The 12,763-nt window shown below is 51.2% G+C and overlaps 1 protein-coding gene across 6 annotated transcripts in view; it reads left to right on the forward strand.

Annotated features, from left to right (window-relative positions):
* The window catches only part of Cttn (cortactin), a 32,802-nt gene extending 21,938 nt beyond the window's left edge, over positions 1–10,864 (forward strand). For all 6 annotated transcript variants that reach the window (XM_005064121.4, XM_005064122.4, XM_013115223.3 and 3 more), the window contains 6 exons: positions 387–456; positions 3,008–3,156; positions 5,169–5,258; positions 6,627–6,816; positions 8,467–8,538; positions 9,438–10,864. In XM_005064121.4, coding sequence (XP_005064178.1) covers positions 387–456; positions 3,008–3,156; positions 5,169–5,258; positions 6,627–6,816; positions 8,467–8,538; positions 9,438–9,574 — 708 coding nt within the window. In that variant the 3' untranslated portion in view covers positions 9,575–10,864. The remainder of the gene's footprint in view (positions 1–386; positions 457–3,007; positions 3,157–5,168; positions 5,259–6,626; positions 6,817–8,466; positions 8,539–9,437) is intronic.
* Positions 10,865–12,763: the final 1,899 nt, after the last annotated feature.

Genomic DNA, 12,763 nt, shown 5'->3' on the forward strand with positions numbered 1-12,763 from the left:
TGAATATCCATTAGAAGCCACATGGCTGGGGACTGTCACTGTTGTCACTGCCCTGTCAGCCTGTGTCTAGGTCAACCACTGGCTTCCGAGATCCCTGCCACAGTAATTCCGGAGACCGTAAACATGGTTGAGATGTGTGATGCTGAGAGAGTCTTCAAGGGGGCAAGGAGGGGGCCTGGCCAGGTGACCCTGTGACCTACAGAGCCTCACAGTGTGCTGGGGTGTGCGCCTGCATGGTGATCAGTGAGTCTGTGGAAGGGGAGCCTTGCCCCAGTGACTCTGCAGTGTGTAGGATGGGGGTGACAGCTCTGTGTTGTGGAGGTAACAGTTGTCTTGACTGGGAAGGAGTGAGGACACTACCCCCTGACTCCTCTCTGTCTCCGCAGAACGCATCCACCTTTGAAGACGTGGCCCAGGTGCCCTCAGCATACCAGAAGACTGTCCCCATTGAGGCTGGTGAGTGCTGGCAGTCCGAAAGCACTGTGTGGGCACAGGGTACAGTGTTGGTGCCCTGAGAGCTGCTGCTGGTGACCAGGTTCTGGGAGCAGCCTGCGTATATCCCTGGAGTCTGCTTCTCTCACTGGTCCCAACTGCAGCCTGGGGTTCATAAAATCTCATGGTGTTTATGAAGAGAAGCAGAGGCTTCTGAGCCTCTCACTTGCAAGCTTTACCAGTGACTCAGAACCGTGTCCTTTCAGGCGCTTCCAGGATATGTGAGCATGAGAAGCATCCAGAGAGTTCCCTTTGCATATAGGATAAAAATCCCCCATCACACCAGTAGGTAGAATAACCACTGGCCGTTGCAGACACACGAATCAGTTCTTGGGTCATTTTGACACCATCAGGGCCTTTTGCAAAGACCTCTGCAGGCACTATTTGTGCTTATTGATATCTATTGTATGTCACATTAGAAGGGTTCAGGCATGGTGGCATATGACTGTAATCTCAGCACTTGAAAATCTGAGGCAGGAGGCTTGTCACGAGTTCAAGGCCAGCTTGAGTTACCTAGCAAGGCTTGGGCCAGCCTGAACTATACAGTGAGACCATCTCAAAAAAGGGGGGAGGGGTAAACAGATTGTTTTTTAAACAACAAAACTATGAGGTGCTTAAACAGAGACATATTTGGAAATTAGCCCCAGTGTCAGACTGTGTGAACAGTGTGGCATTGTTTCAGGACAATAGGCTTCTGCTTGCTTGGGCCTTACAAGGGAACAGGAATGACTGTGCTAGGCAGCTCGAGAGGATGCTCTCAGGGAAGCTGTGGGAGCCCAAGGCCCACACACTGTGGGCTGTGGTTTCCTCAGGGCTGGGGATTCCCCTGGGCTGTGGTCTCTGAGTACTTCCAGAGTTTTGCTCACCCTGTGGGCTATAATGTGTACCTTGTTATTTTCAGATACCAGGTCTCTGGATTAGGTCTGTTACCTGAGGTAGAGCCCTTACAAACAAACTGAGAGGTCACCCATATCATTACAGCCCTTAAGTGACAGCTGTCATTCTCATTGCATTAGGGTTTCTGGTGCTGTGATGAAACACCATGACCAAAAGCAACTTTGGGGGTGTTACTTACTTGGCTTATGCTTCCACATCACTGTCCGTCACTGAAGGAGGTCAGGACGGGAACTCAAGCAGGGCAGGAACCTTGATGCAGGAGCTGATGCAGAGGCCATGGAGGGGTGCTGCTTACTAGTTTGGGCTCCATGGCTTGCTGAGTCTGCTTTCTTATAGAATCGGGACCAGCAGCCCAAGGCTGGCACCACCGGTGTCCTGAGTCCTCTTACATCAGTCACTAATTAAGAAAATGCCCAACAGGCTTGCATGCAGCCTGATCTTGTGGAGACATTTTCTCAGTTGAGGCTCCCTCCTCTCTACTGACTCCTGCTTGGGTCAAATTGATATAAAAGCAGCCAGTACACTGTGGTAGCAGCTACAAATGTTCAGAAACCCAGATTTTTTTTTTTTTTTTTTTTTTTTTTTACGAGACAGGGTTTCTCTGTATTGTTTCGGAGGCTATCGGTCCAGCCCGGCCTCGAACTCACAGAGATCCGCCTGCCTCTGCCTCCCGAGTGCTGGGATTAAAGGCGTGCGCCACCACCGCCCGGCCAGAAACCCAGATTTGTTTGCTTCTTGTTTGTTTTTGTAGGCAGGGTTCCACAGTATATCCTAGGCTCATCACTGATGAGCTAAAGGATGGCTTAGTATGTAACATAGCCCGCTGCCACAGTCTCCCAAGTGCTGAGATCCCAGGCATGTGCCACGGCCTGGCCAACCCAGGAGTTTTGCTTGAAAACTTCACTTTCATACTGACAAGCAGCAATACTTTTCTTCTTTCCTTTGTTTATTCTGTTTTTGTTCTGTTTTGTTTTGAGGCAGTCTCATGTAGCCCAGGCTGGCCTGGAATGCCTGGTCCTTCTGCTAGGATGACTGGTGTAACTACCACACTTGGCTCTGCTATACATTTTCTTTACTGGGCAGGCTCACTTTGGAGGAAACGCCTGCCAGACACTCAGACCTGGCTTCTTGTTATGTCTGGGGAAAATGGTGTTCCATGAACAAACCTGTTCACTTGCAAGCTCGGTAGCACAGGAAGTCTGTTCTGAGACAGGTATCTGCCGGTCCTGACTGACGCCTTCCCTACTTTTGTCATACAGAATGGGGGGGAAGTATATTCAAGGGTGCATGTATATTGAAAACCAATACCTTTTTGCTGTTCTAAAACCATTTTTCCCCTTTTATGTGGTGCTATGGATGGAACCAAGGGCCTTGTGTGTGCCAGGCCAGCTCCAACCCTGAGCCGCGCCGCAGCCCCTCATTGGGGCTTCATTCAGCCTGGGCTCGTAGTGCTTGCCTATGACCGTGTCTGGCTTAACTGTCCTGAGACCCAGGGCTTCTGATCCCATTAGTCTCCCTTGGACCTGGCGTGTGGCTGGCCTAAGGTGATTTGACTGTGTTCCATGGTGTGGCTTTTGTTCTGGTGAGATGAGACAGATGTGCCCTCTCTTTCCTCTAGCGACCAGCAAAACCAGCAATATCCGAGCTAACTTTGAAAATCTGGCAAAGGAGAGAGAGCAGGAGGACAGGCGGAAGGCAGAAGCAGAGAGAGCTCAGCGCATGGCCAAGGAAAGGCAGGAGCAGGAAGAGGCTCGGAGGAAGCTGGAAGTGAGTAAAGATGCCGTGTCCCACTCGGGAGCCTAGTTGCCTTCCTTGAGTCTGCAGTGGGCACACTGAAGAGTCGAGGAAGTGGGCCTGGGGGAGGGCTCCTTCCTGAAGCCTCTATGCTATGCTCACTTGCCACTGAGAGTGGTTTCTTTGTTTTCAACTAGATTCAGGAGTTGCTGGTAGGAAGGCTTGTTTACACAGCAAGCTAGAGTAACTTGGTCCCCCACCTGGGTACCTTCAGCCCTCAGCCCCTCTCCGTGGCCCCATGGCCGCATGTGTATGCTGGCGATGGCTATCCAGAATGGTTGGGAAGTAGAATCCTCAACAAGTCATACAGAGGTGTTTTATGAAGATGCGGCTCCATATAAGCTGATGGACATTTCCCCCGCAGGAGGTATTGGGGTTGAAACCTCACAGAGGAAGATGTGGGGTTAAAGGGGATGCCATGCAGTTGGCAGATGGATGGCACGGGAGCATGGGCACCGTGTAGTGTGTCTCGTGGCATTTAGCTGCATGTAGTGGTGACCATGCGTTTATAAAGTGTACATCTCCTCCCTTCAGAGGCCCAGTCTCCCAGTGCGGGCTCACCATTGGTTGTGCCAGCGCACACGTGGCATCCCGTAGTGTTCTGCAGGCTGATTGGGTGGCGTGGCTCTCCATAACCGCCTAGTTCTGGTCTCAGATTCTCTTGATGTTAATTCCTCTGCCATGTGGTCTTTTTCTGTCCTGCTCACCCCATTTCTTCCCTCCATGAGATGAGACTCTGATGTACTGTCTTCTGTCAGTTTTGAGCTGACGAGACCAGCCCTGACCTCCTTGTGCTTCAGTTTCTGTGTGACTTTAAACATGCATTGACAGTGAGGCTCTTCTTGGCACCCAGCTGGGTGTAGGGAGGGCTGGGAGAGCCCCACAGCCTGCAGTTGTAGTTGGACTGACTCAACAGCCTGGCCTCCTCATTGTGCTGCAGGCTTGAACATACGGATGGGTCCTGCCCTCAGGTGCACAGGACCAGTGATGCCTGAGATGTTCATCTTTGGAGGTTGTCATGGCTGTCATGGGGCTGCAGAGACTGTTAGAGTCTTTATAGTGTTTCTCTCAAGAGCACACAGTGTGACCATTGTCCCCCCTAGACGATAGTGTAGAGAGGGTGTGGAGTGCATAGGTGAGGTTCAGTCCTATCTCTGGGGCCTGACTGTAACCATGAACATCTCCCATGGGGACATATGGATTTCAGTAAGTTTCCCATGATGCTGTCTTGAGCTTGCTCCCCAAGTAGTTAGAACACCCCGTACCTGCTGCCACAGCCCTGAAGTCCAGGCATCCTGAGGGGTGTTGCCCAGCTGTGGCCCTGGAGGCTTTGGCCAGATCCCAGGTGCTGCCTTCAACATCTTCCTTGGCTCTTTGGCTTGTGGCCACTTCCCTCAGCTACCTTCTACATTCCTCATCAACCCCCACCCACAGCTGTCTCTCTTCTGCCTCCCTCTTGTCAGGATTTTGGGGTAGCATGAGCCCACAGACAGCCTGGAATGGTTCCCATTGTCTTGGTTCTGTTGCAGGATGGGGACCCGGATTGGGACCAGGATTTTGCCTTGTGGGAGCATGGTCTTTAGAGAGGAGCCCACCTGTCAGCCCCCTGGGGTCATGTCTGCCACATGTACAGAAAATACCTATCCATTAAAAGGTCCCTAAAACTCTTGGCCCATGGTAGCATCGGCTCAGAGCCCCAAGTTGGGAAATGAGCTGATGGCAAAATGGAGTGGCTGGTGGATTTCACCTCTGTCCAGTGTCCCTGTCCATGGCACATCCTGTGATGATACAGGAATGATGCTACAGGCCAGAGTCCTAGAAAAGGTCTGACTATGTGACTTTCACTTCAAAGCCACCTGATCCTGTGATCAGTGTTTTCTACTCTCCAGCAGGCTCCAAGCTTCACCTGGGCACCACCCCCTTACAAAGTGGCAGGCGTGACTTCCTGACTGGGTAACCATGCATTTGCTGTCCTTCAACCTTAGGAGCAATCCAGAGCCAAGAAGCTGACGCCCCCTGCATCTCCTAGTCCTCAGCCAGCTGAAGACAGACCACCCTCCAGCCCCATCTATGAGGTGGGTAGTCACTTGACCAATTGGCTGCCCTAGACTCCTGCAGACTCATGCCACCCTCCCCTTCTGTCTCCCTGGAGCAAGGTGTCCCCCAGGTTAGATGTCTTCACCTTTGGGCAGCTCATGGCACCATGGCCTTCCTCTCCCTGTAACTTCTGGGACGTCAGTGGATGCCACATGGTCGCACCAGCTATGCTCCCTCTGGAACCTACTGTCCTTTGGCCCTCAGTTTCTGGTCCCAGCTGAGCTGCCGATCACAAGGTCTGTCCACGCCCAAGATCAGTACTGTCACCAGTCTCATCAAAAAGCCAGTGCCGCAGCACCTGGCCCAGCAGGAGGGACGGCTATGTGGGAATGCCTCACGGCCACTCTGTCGGGTCACTAGCTACTAGAGCACCAAGACAATGGGAACCATTCCAGGCTGTCATGCCACCCCAAAATCCTGACAAGGGGGAGGTAGAAGAGAGACAGCTGTGGGTGGGGGTTGATGAGGAATGTAGACAGTGTTCTCTCTTAGCCCCTGGAGCATCTTGTTCTCTGGTCCCTATGGCCTCCTCACACAAACTCTGTGGAGTCCTTGCCTCATCCCTGCCTAGCATCTCCCATACTCTGCCCAGACTCAGGGCCCCCTCACTGAAGTAAGCCCCTCTGCCTACAGCCTCACTCTGCCCAGACTCAGGGCCCCCTCACTGAAGTAAGCCCCTCTGCCCACAGCCACATGCCATTGGTCCTCACATACCGCCCTTCCATTATGTAGGTAGCATTGCTCGTGGGTCCTGGGAGAGCTTGGACACAAGCTGTGACTGGGGCTTAAGGGGCCATGACCTCTTCACTACCAGGATTCCCTCTTCTTCACCCCATTGTTACTTGCCCTGCATGGCAGGGAGCCTTCCCATGCAAGACTTCTTGGTGGGTGTGACCCGACAGAGTGGCCGTGAGGCATTCCCACATAGCCGTCCCTCCTGCTGGGCCAGGTGCTGCGGCACTGGCTTTTTGATGAGACTGGTGACAGTACTGATCTCGGGCGTGGACAGACCTTGTGATCCGCAGCTCAGATGGGACCAGAAACTGAGGGAAGTACCTGATGCTGTGATGAGAAGTTGGGACAGGGCTCACACCAGGAACTGTCTGTTAGCCTTGTAGTCTGTGGCTACCATCATCTTTCTAAGTAAACCAGTCTTGGACCTGAGTGATCTTGACCTGTGGCAGTATGCCCTGTGCGGTCACCCTTCACAGGAGCTTCCTGTCCCCACTCCCTGTGTATAACGTTTCTGTCCTTGCCTTGATTTGTCTGACCATGGTGGTCACTTGTGAGTGGCCCTCTTCTGTCTCTGGTGACAGCCTGAGAAATGTCTGCTTGTCTCTCCTCAGGATGCAGCACCATTCAAGGCGGAGCCGAGCTACGGAAGTCCTGTTGATGGGAGTGAGCCTGAGCCTGAGCCTGAGCCTGTGTACAGCACTGAGGCTGCAGGTGTCCCTGAGGCCATCAGCCAGCAAAACTTAGCCTACACCTCAGAACCTGTCTACGAGACCACAGAGGCCCCTGGCCACTACCAAGCGGGTACTAGACCCCACTCTAGCTATGTCCAGGGGATGAGGGTTTCTGAGAAGTCCTTTCCTTCATTGTGCTCCTCAGAAAGTGTTGGCTTGCTAGCTGATTGCCTAGGAATGTGAGTTCTGTGCCATTCCTTGGATTGGGGAGGGTTAGACACAGTGGTCCCTAGTAGGGCACTGCTCCTACCATGTGGTCTTGGGAAGGTTTATGCTGTGCTACATGAATGGTTAAGGCTGAGGTGGGGAGGGATCTACTGGCCTAAGGAGTCCTCTCATGGAGGACTCTGCCTATTGCCTAGCTACCTCAAAGGCCCCATCTTCCCATGCTTTGAAGGTGAACCAGTGCTTAAGTAGACAGTGAAGCTAACTCGTTTACTTGGAAATGAGGTTCCAGTGAGACACTAGACAGGGGCAGTGTAGGGATGGGTCAGGGCCTTAGCTGCTCTCAGCCTCACTGTTCCAGGGCAACATTCGGTGCCAAGCCTCCATTACTCCGGCCTCTTGCTTTAGTGGCATCAGACTTTTTTTTACAGTGTCTGTCTTAGTCAGTGTTCTTTTGCTGTGAAGAGATACTATGACCAAGGCAGTTCTCATAAAAGAAGACATTTAATTGGGGCCTTGCTTCATGGCAGGAACCATGGGGGACATGGTGCTGGAGAAGTAGTTGAGAGTTACACCCTGTTCTGCAGGCAGGGGGTCCAAGGTGCAACATTGGGGCCCGGCTTGGGCTTTTGAAACCTCAAAGCCCACGCCCGATGGCACACTTACTCCAATCAGGCCACACCTCCTAGTCCTTCTAATCCTTTCAAATAGCGCCACTCCCTGGTGACTAAGCATTCAGATACAGTATTCTGTGGGGGCCATTCTTACTCAAGCCACCACAGTCTCATTCAGTCAGTAGCCCAGGCTGACCTAGAGTTTACTCTGGAGCTCGAACTGGCCTTGAATGTGGGTGGTCCTCCTGCCTCTGCCCCACAAGTGTTGGGATTGCAGCCACCATCATGCTAGGTTTGGAAAAGGGTCTTGGTACTTGTTACTTGTCCATGTGGCCATGCTTCCCTGTATGTGTTGGAGCTCAGTGTCTTAGCTTTGCTGTTGAAAGCCAAGAGTTATGTCTTAGTCAGGGTTTCTACTGCTATGATGAAACACCATGAGCAAATCAATTTGGGGAGGAGACAGTTTATTCAGCTTACACCTCCACATCACTGTTCATCACTCAAACAGGGCTGCAACCTGGAGCCAGGAGCTGATGCAGAGGCCGTGGAGGAGTGCTGTTTCCTGGCTTGTTCCTCATGGCTTGCTTTCTGCCTTCTTATAGAACCCGGGACCACCAGCCCAGGGATGGCACCACTCACAGTGGACTGGATCCTCCTCTATCAGTCACTAAGAAAATGCCTTACAGCCACATTTTATGAAGGCATTCTCTTGATTGAGGTTCCCTCCTTTCAGATGACTATAACCTTAGTTAAGCTGACATAAACTAGCCAGGACAAGTCCTTTTCTTTCTAGGAGGTATCTTACTCCTCCATCCCAGCATCTGCCATATAGCAACCCAGCTGTTGTCACGAGGTCATTTTTAGCAAGCTCTCCCATCTGTTCTTGAGAAGTATGTTTGGAGTAGCTGGCATGTTGCTCAGGAGTTTTGCTTTGCTTACAGAGGATGACACCTACGATGGATATGAAAGTGACCTGGGCATCACAGCCATCGCCCTGTATGACTACCAAGCTGGTGAGGCACTAACTGTTGGCTGAGGGCGCAAACGTTTCTGCCCTGGGTCAGGTCCCCAGCCACTCCCTTCCCTGGACCAATTCAGGGCAGGAATACAGGCTGTTTTGTTTGCTTTTGAGCAGGGTTTGCATTACCCAGTCTGGCCTTGAATCTCTCAGGCTTAAACAGTCTTGCTATCTCAGTCTTCCAGTGGCTGACACATTAGGTGCACATTACTGAGCTTGGGTACACTTTCTGCAGTTTATCTTGAAGTGATTTTAGAGCGGTTATCTGGATGGTACCAAGGATGCCCATGCCTGAGTCCCACCCCTTTGTCTCTTACCTTCTGAACCCCTGGGGATCTGAAGCTGCAGAGCCACCTTAGTCATGACAGACTCACTGTGTAGGCTGGGGACAGGGTTCCACATGAACATACCCCACACATGTGGCCCTTGCTCTGATGGTCAGGAGATCTTAGGAATAGCGTGGCCCTCCCTGTTTCATGTCATCACATCCATCCTACGTGACCTAGTTCTGTTAGCCCAGGTGGAATGGGTGTGCTGACATGACACGGGGAGGGGCCCTAATTGATTGTTTTATGGGATGCATGACTGGGACTCCCTCAAGTCCTTGGGCCCCCAGGCCTTCTTTCTGAACAGAGACCTGGCACGTGTTTCCTGTACTCGCATGGATTCTGTAACTTTGGCCACCACCTCACAGCTCTCTAGAGTCTAGACTTTTGTGCATAACCTTAGCAGTCCTCCAGCATGCCTCTCCCTTGCTGTCTTGTCATGTGTATAACCGTAAAGGCCCTCTCCACACCCTTTCCTCTGATGGGTGGCTATCTTGGTCTCAGCTGCAGTGTCCTTCTGCCTGGTCAGGTGACCTCATCTGAGTCTCTCTCTGCTCTCTCTCCGTAGCTGGCGATGATGAGATCTCTTTTGACCCTGATGACATCATCACCAACATAGAAATGATTGACGATGGCTGGTGGCGTGGGGTGTGCAAAGGCAGATACGGGCTCTTCCCGGCCAACTACGTGGAACTGCGGCAGTAGGGCGGCCACCCAGTGCCAACCAGCACCAGCACGGGGTTCTCGCCACAGGCCATCTGCGTGCGTTTGAGTTGATTTCTGGGTTTTTCTTCCGAAGGTTGGGAGGGGAGTATACATTTTGCCTTTATATTTAATACTTCTGCTGATGCTTCAGGGCATGTCTTGCCACAGAATTTGCTAATATCTGATAATCATGTTCACAGAGAACTTGGGGTGATTACTTTGGTCCATCCCAGGTGTTTTCTTTTCTGCCAAGTTGACTGTGGTATGTAGCCACTTCAGGGTCTCTGCTTCTCCTGAGGTTGGTGGTATATGTGGCCTTGTGCCCCCCAACCCCCCATGGCTGTTGGGGTCCCCCAGGATGGAGACTGCTCCTGGACTGGGTGTCCAGTGAGGAGGCTCTCTAGGGTCCAGTGTTTGGAAGACAGGAAAGAGGACCGAGGACAAGTGAGGTGATGGTAGAGGGGAATGCTGGGAGCCCTGGAGCGTTGACACTACTTAGGAAGTCCCCTCTGTCAGTACTGACAGCTTGAGCTGGGGTCCCGAGCTTTCAGTACTCTGCCTTCTCACCTCATCTCTTTACCTCTCCATACCCCAGTCCAGGTTGAACCTCATCTCCTGCCTTGCCTTGAAGTGTTACCTTCTCCTGTCTGCATTCAAGGCCCATGTCTTAGTGACGTGCTGGCAGCTATCCTGGGCTTGGTCTGCAATGTGGGAGGGTGAGGGTGGACCCTAGATGTACTCAACCCAAGCAGCCTGGAATGTTCTGTGTGTGGCCAGCCACTCGGATGGCCAGGCAGATAGATACCTTTATACCTTTCCCTTGCAAGCTTCCAGAAGCATGCTCCCTGCAGGGGAGCTGTGGTTTTTTTGTTTTTTGTTTTTTTGCCAAATATCATGTTCAATTACAGTCGATTGATTGATTGATTGATGATTGATTGATTGATGTGGCTAGAAACAGGACTGTGAGGGAGCTGAGGCTCCTACCTGGGTGCCTGCCACAGCCTCCTTGAGCAACTGTCCCTAAGATGCTTTCAAGCCTCTGAGACACCAGGAGGCTGGGCCCCACTGGTTGCTCACATTCAGGCGGATAGCATGTCCTTGTAGACAAGTCTCCACTTTTGGGACACATGAGAATTGATGCCCAGCTCCATGTGTTTTCCTGAAGAATCCTTGCCTTTCCATTGTTAGGTTGGGTTTTCTATATGAATTATCATCTGGAATTCTGTAGCACACCTCATTAGGTATGAATTTTTTTAAATTAAGTACTCAGAATAAACTTTTTTTGATCCATTTGCTGTGTGGTCTTCTCAGTGCTTGGTCTCTGTTCTGCTGTTGAAGGTGGCACTGGGGCTGGATTTCCAGGGTCCCAGCTCAGATGGCCGTTATCAAGGGTGTGCTGTTCCTTGCCAGGGCAGCTGAGCAGCCCTGGAGCCTTGAAAGGGTCGCACTCCTTGATAGTTGCTTTCGGGTAAGGTGTACTCTCAGGCCACCAGTTTCTCCCAAGGATCTGAGCAGGGAGACTGAGCAGGCCCAGTTGGCTAAGTGCTTGCTGCATGTCTTAAGTTTTGTTGCTGTGACAAAACACCCTGACAAAAGCAACTTTAGGGGGCAAGTTCTTATTCTGGCCACAGTTTGAGGGTACAGTTCATCATGGCAGAGAAGGCATGGCTGTAGTTGGACTTTCCTTTGTGGGACTGCTAGCCCACAAATAATCACACAGAGACTTATATTAATTATGAAAGTTTGGTCTTTAGACTTGTTTCCACAGTTTCTAATCTGTGTTCTGCTATGTGGTTCTGCACCTTTTCTCAGTATGGCATGTCCAACTTGTTCCAAGTCTACTAGAGAAATCCATGCGCCTAGATTCCTCCTCCCAGTGCTCTCTGCCTGGCAGTCCTGCCTATCCTCTCCTGCCTTGCTATTGGCTGTTCAGCTTTTTATTAAACCAATTAGAAGGTACCTTAGGCCAAGACACATCTTCACAGTGTACAAAAAGATTATTCCACAACATCCAGCCTCAGGAGCAGAAAGCAGCTGGTCACATCACATCCATAGTCCTTTTGCCCAGTTAAATGTCTTCCCATATCAGTTAACATAATACAGAGGCCTGTATTCCCAGTGAGTCTAGGTCCTGTCACACTGCTGCACAAGTACTCCAGCACTCAATTTAAAAAGCCAGGTGCAGAAGGGTGTCATGGTGCCACCTTTAATCCTAGGCAGGTTGATCTCTTACGAGATGAGAATATGGAAAAAAAAAAGAAAAAAGCCCATGAAGGGGAGTGTAGGGAGAGATCTCAGGTATCTGAGCTTACTGGGAATTCTTCGTTCATGGAGAATAATTGCAATCCCTGTTCCCCATCACGAATGGAGTTCAGCGGGTTACCCATGCCTGCCGGCATAGGGTAGGCACATGCTGAGCCAGTCAGTGTAGCGCGCGTGCAGCCCTGGACATCTAAGGGCATCACAGGCCTGTTATTGTTATCTCGGGTAGCTGAACGCCACTTGTCCCTCTAAGAAGTTGGGGGACACCGACCACTCGGGGCTTGCGTAACTAGCATGCCAGAGTCTCGTTCGTTATCAGAATTATCCAGACAAATCACTCCACCAACTAAGAATTGAGAAAGAACTGTCAATCTGTCAATCCTGTCCATGTTTGGGTCGGGTGGGTGGTCAGAGCTATAGGTACCTAAGATGTCTCCCTCCAGGGGAAAATTGGGAGAGCTGGAGAGATATCTCAATGGTTAATAGGACATGAGTTCCGTCCTCATCACCCATGTTGGGCCGCACATAACTACCTGTAACCTCAGCTCCAAGGGATCCTATGCATCTGGTCTCTGAACTGCACCTGCACACACATGAGCATACCCACATACAAACCTCGATTTAGACACATAATTTTTTTTTCCAGACAGGGTTTCTCTGTAGCCCTGGAACTTGCTCTGTAGCCCAGGATGGCCTTGACTACAAAGATTGGCCTGCCTCCGCTTTCTGAGTGCTGGGGTTAAAGGTGTGCACCACTATCACCCAGCTCCATACACATAATTAAAACAAAAACAAAAACAAAAAACCTTTTAAAAAAAGCCGGGTGCAATAGGATTTGCCTTGTAATCCCAACTCTGGGGAGGTAGAGTCTAAGGATCCCTGAGGTTCATTGGGCAGCCAGTCTTGTGTGATATTTTGATTTCATTC

The sequence above is a fragment of the Mesocricetus auratus genome, unplaced genomic scaffold, assembly GCF_017639785.1.
Source record: "Mesocricetus auratus isolate SY011 unplaced genomic scaffold, BCM_Maur_2.0 Super-Scaffold_4256, whole genome shotgun sequence".
Classification (NCBI taxonomy): domain Eukaryota; kingdom Metazoa; phylum Chordata; class Mammalia; order Rodentia; family Cricetidae; genus Mesocricetus; species Mesocricetus auratus.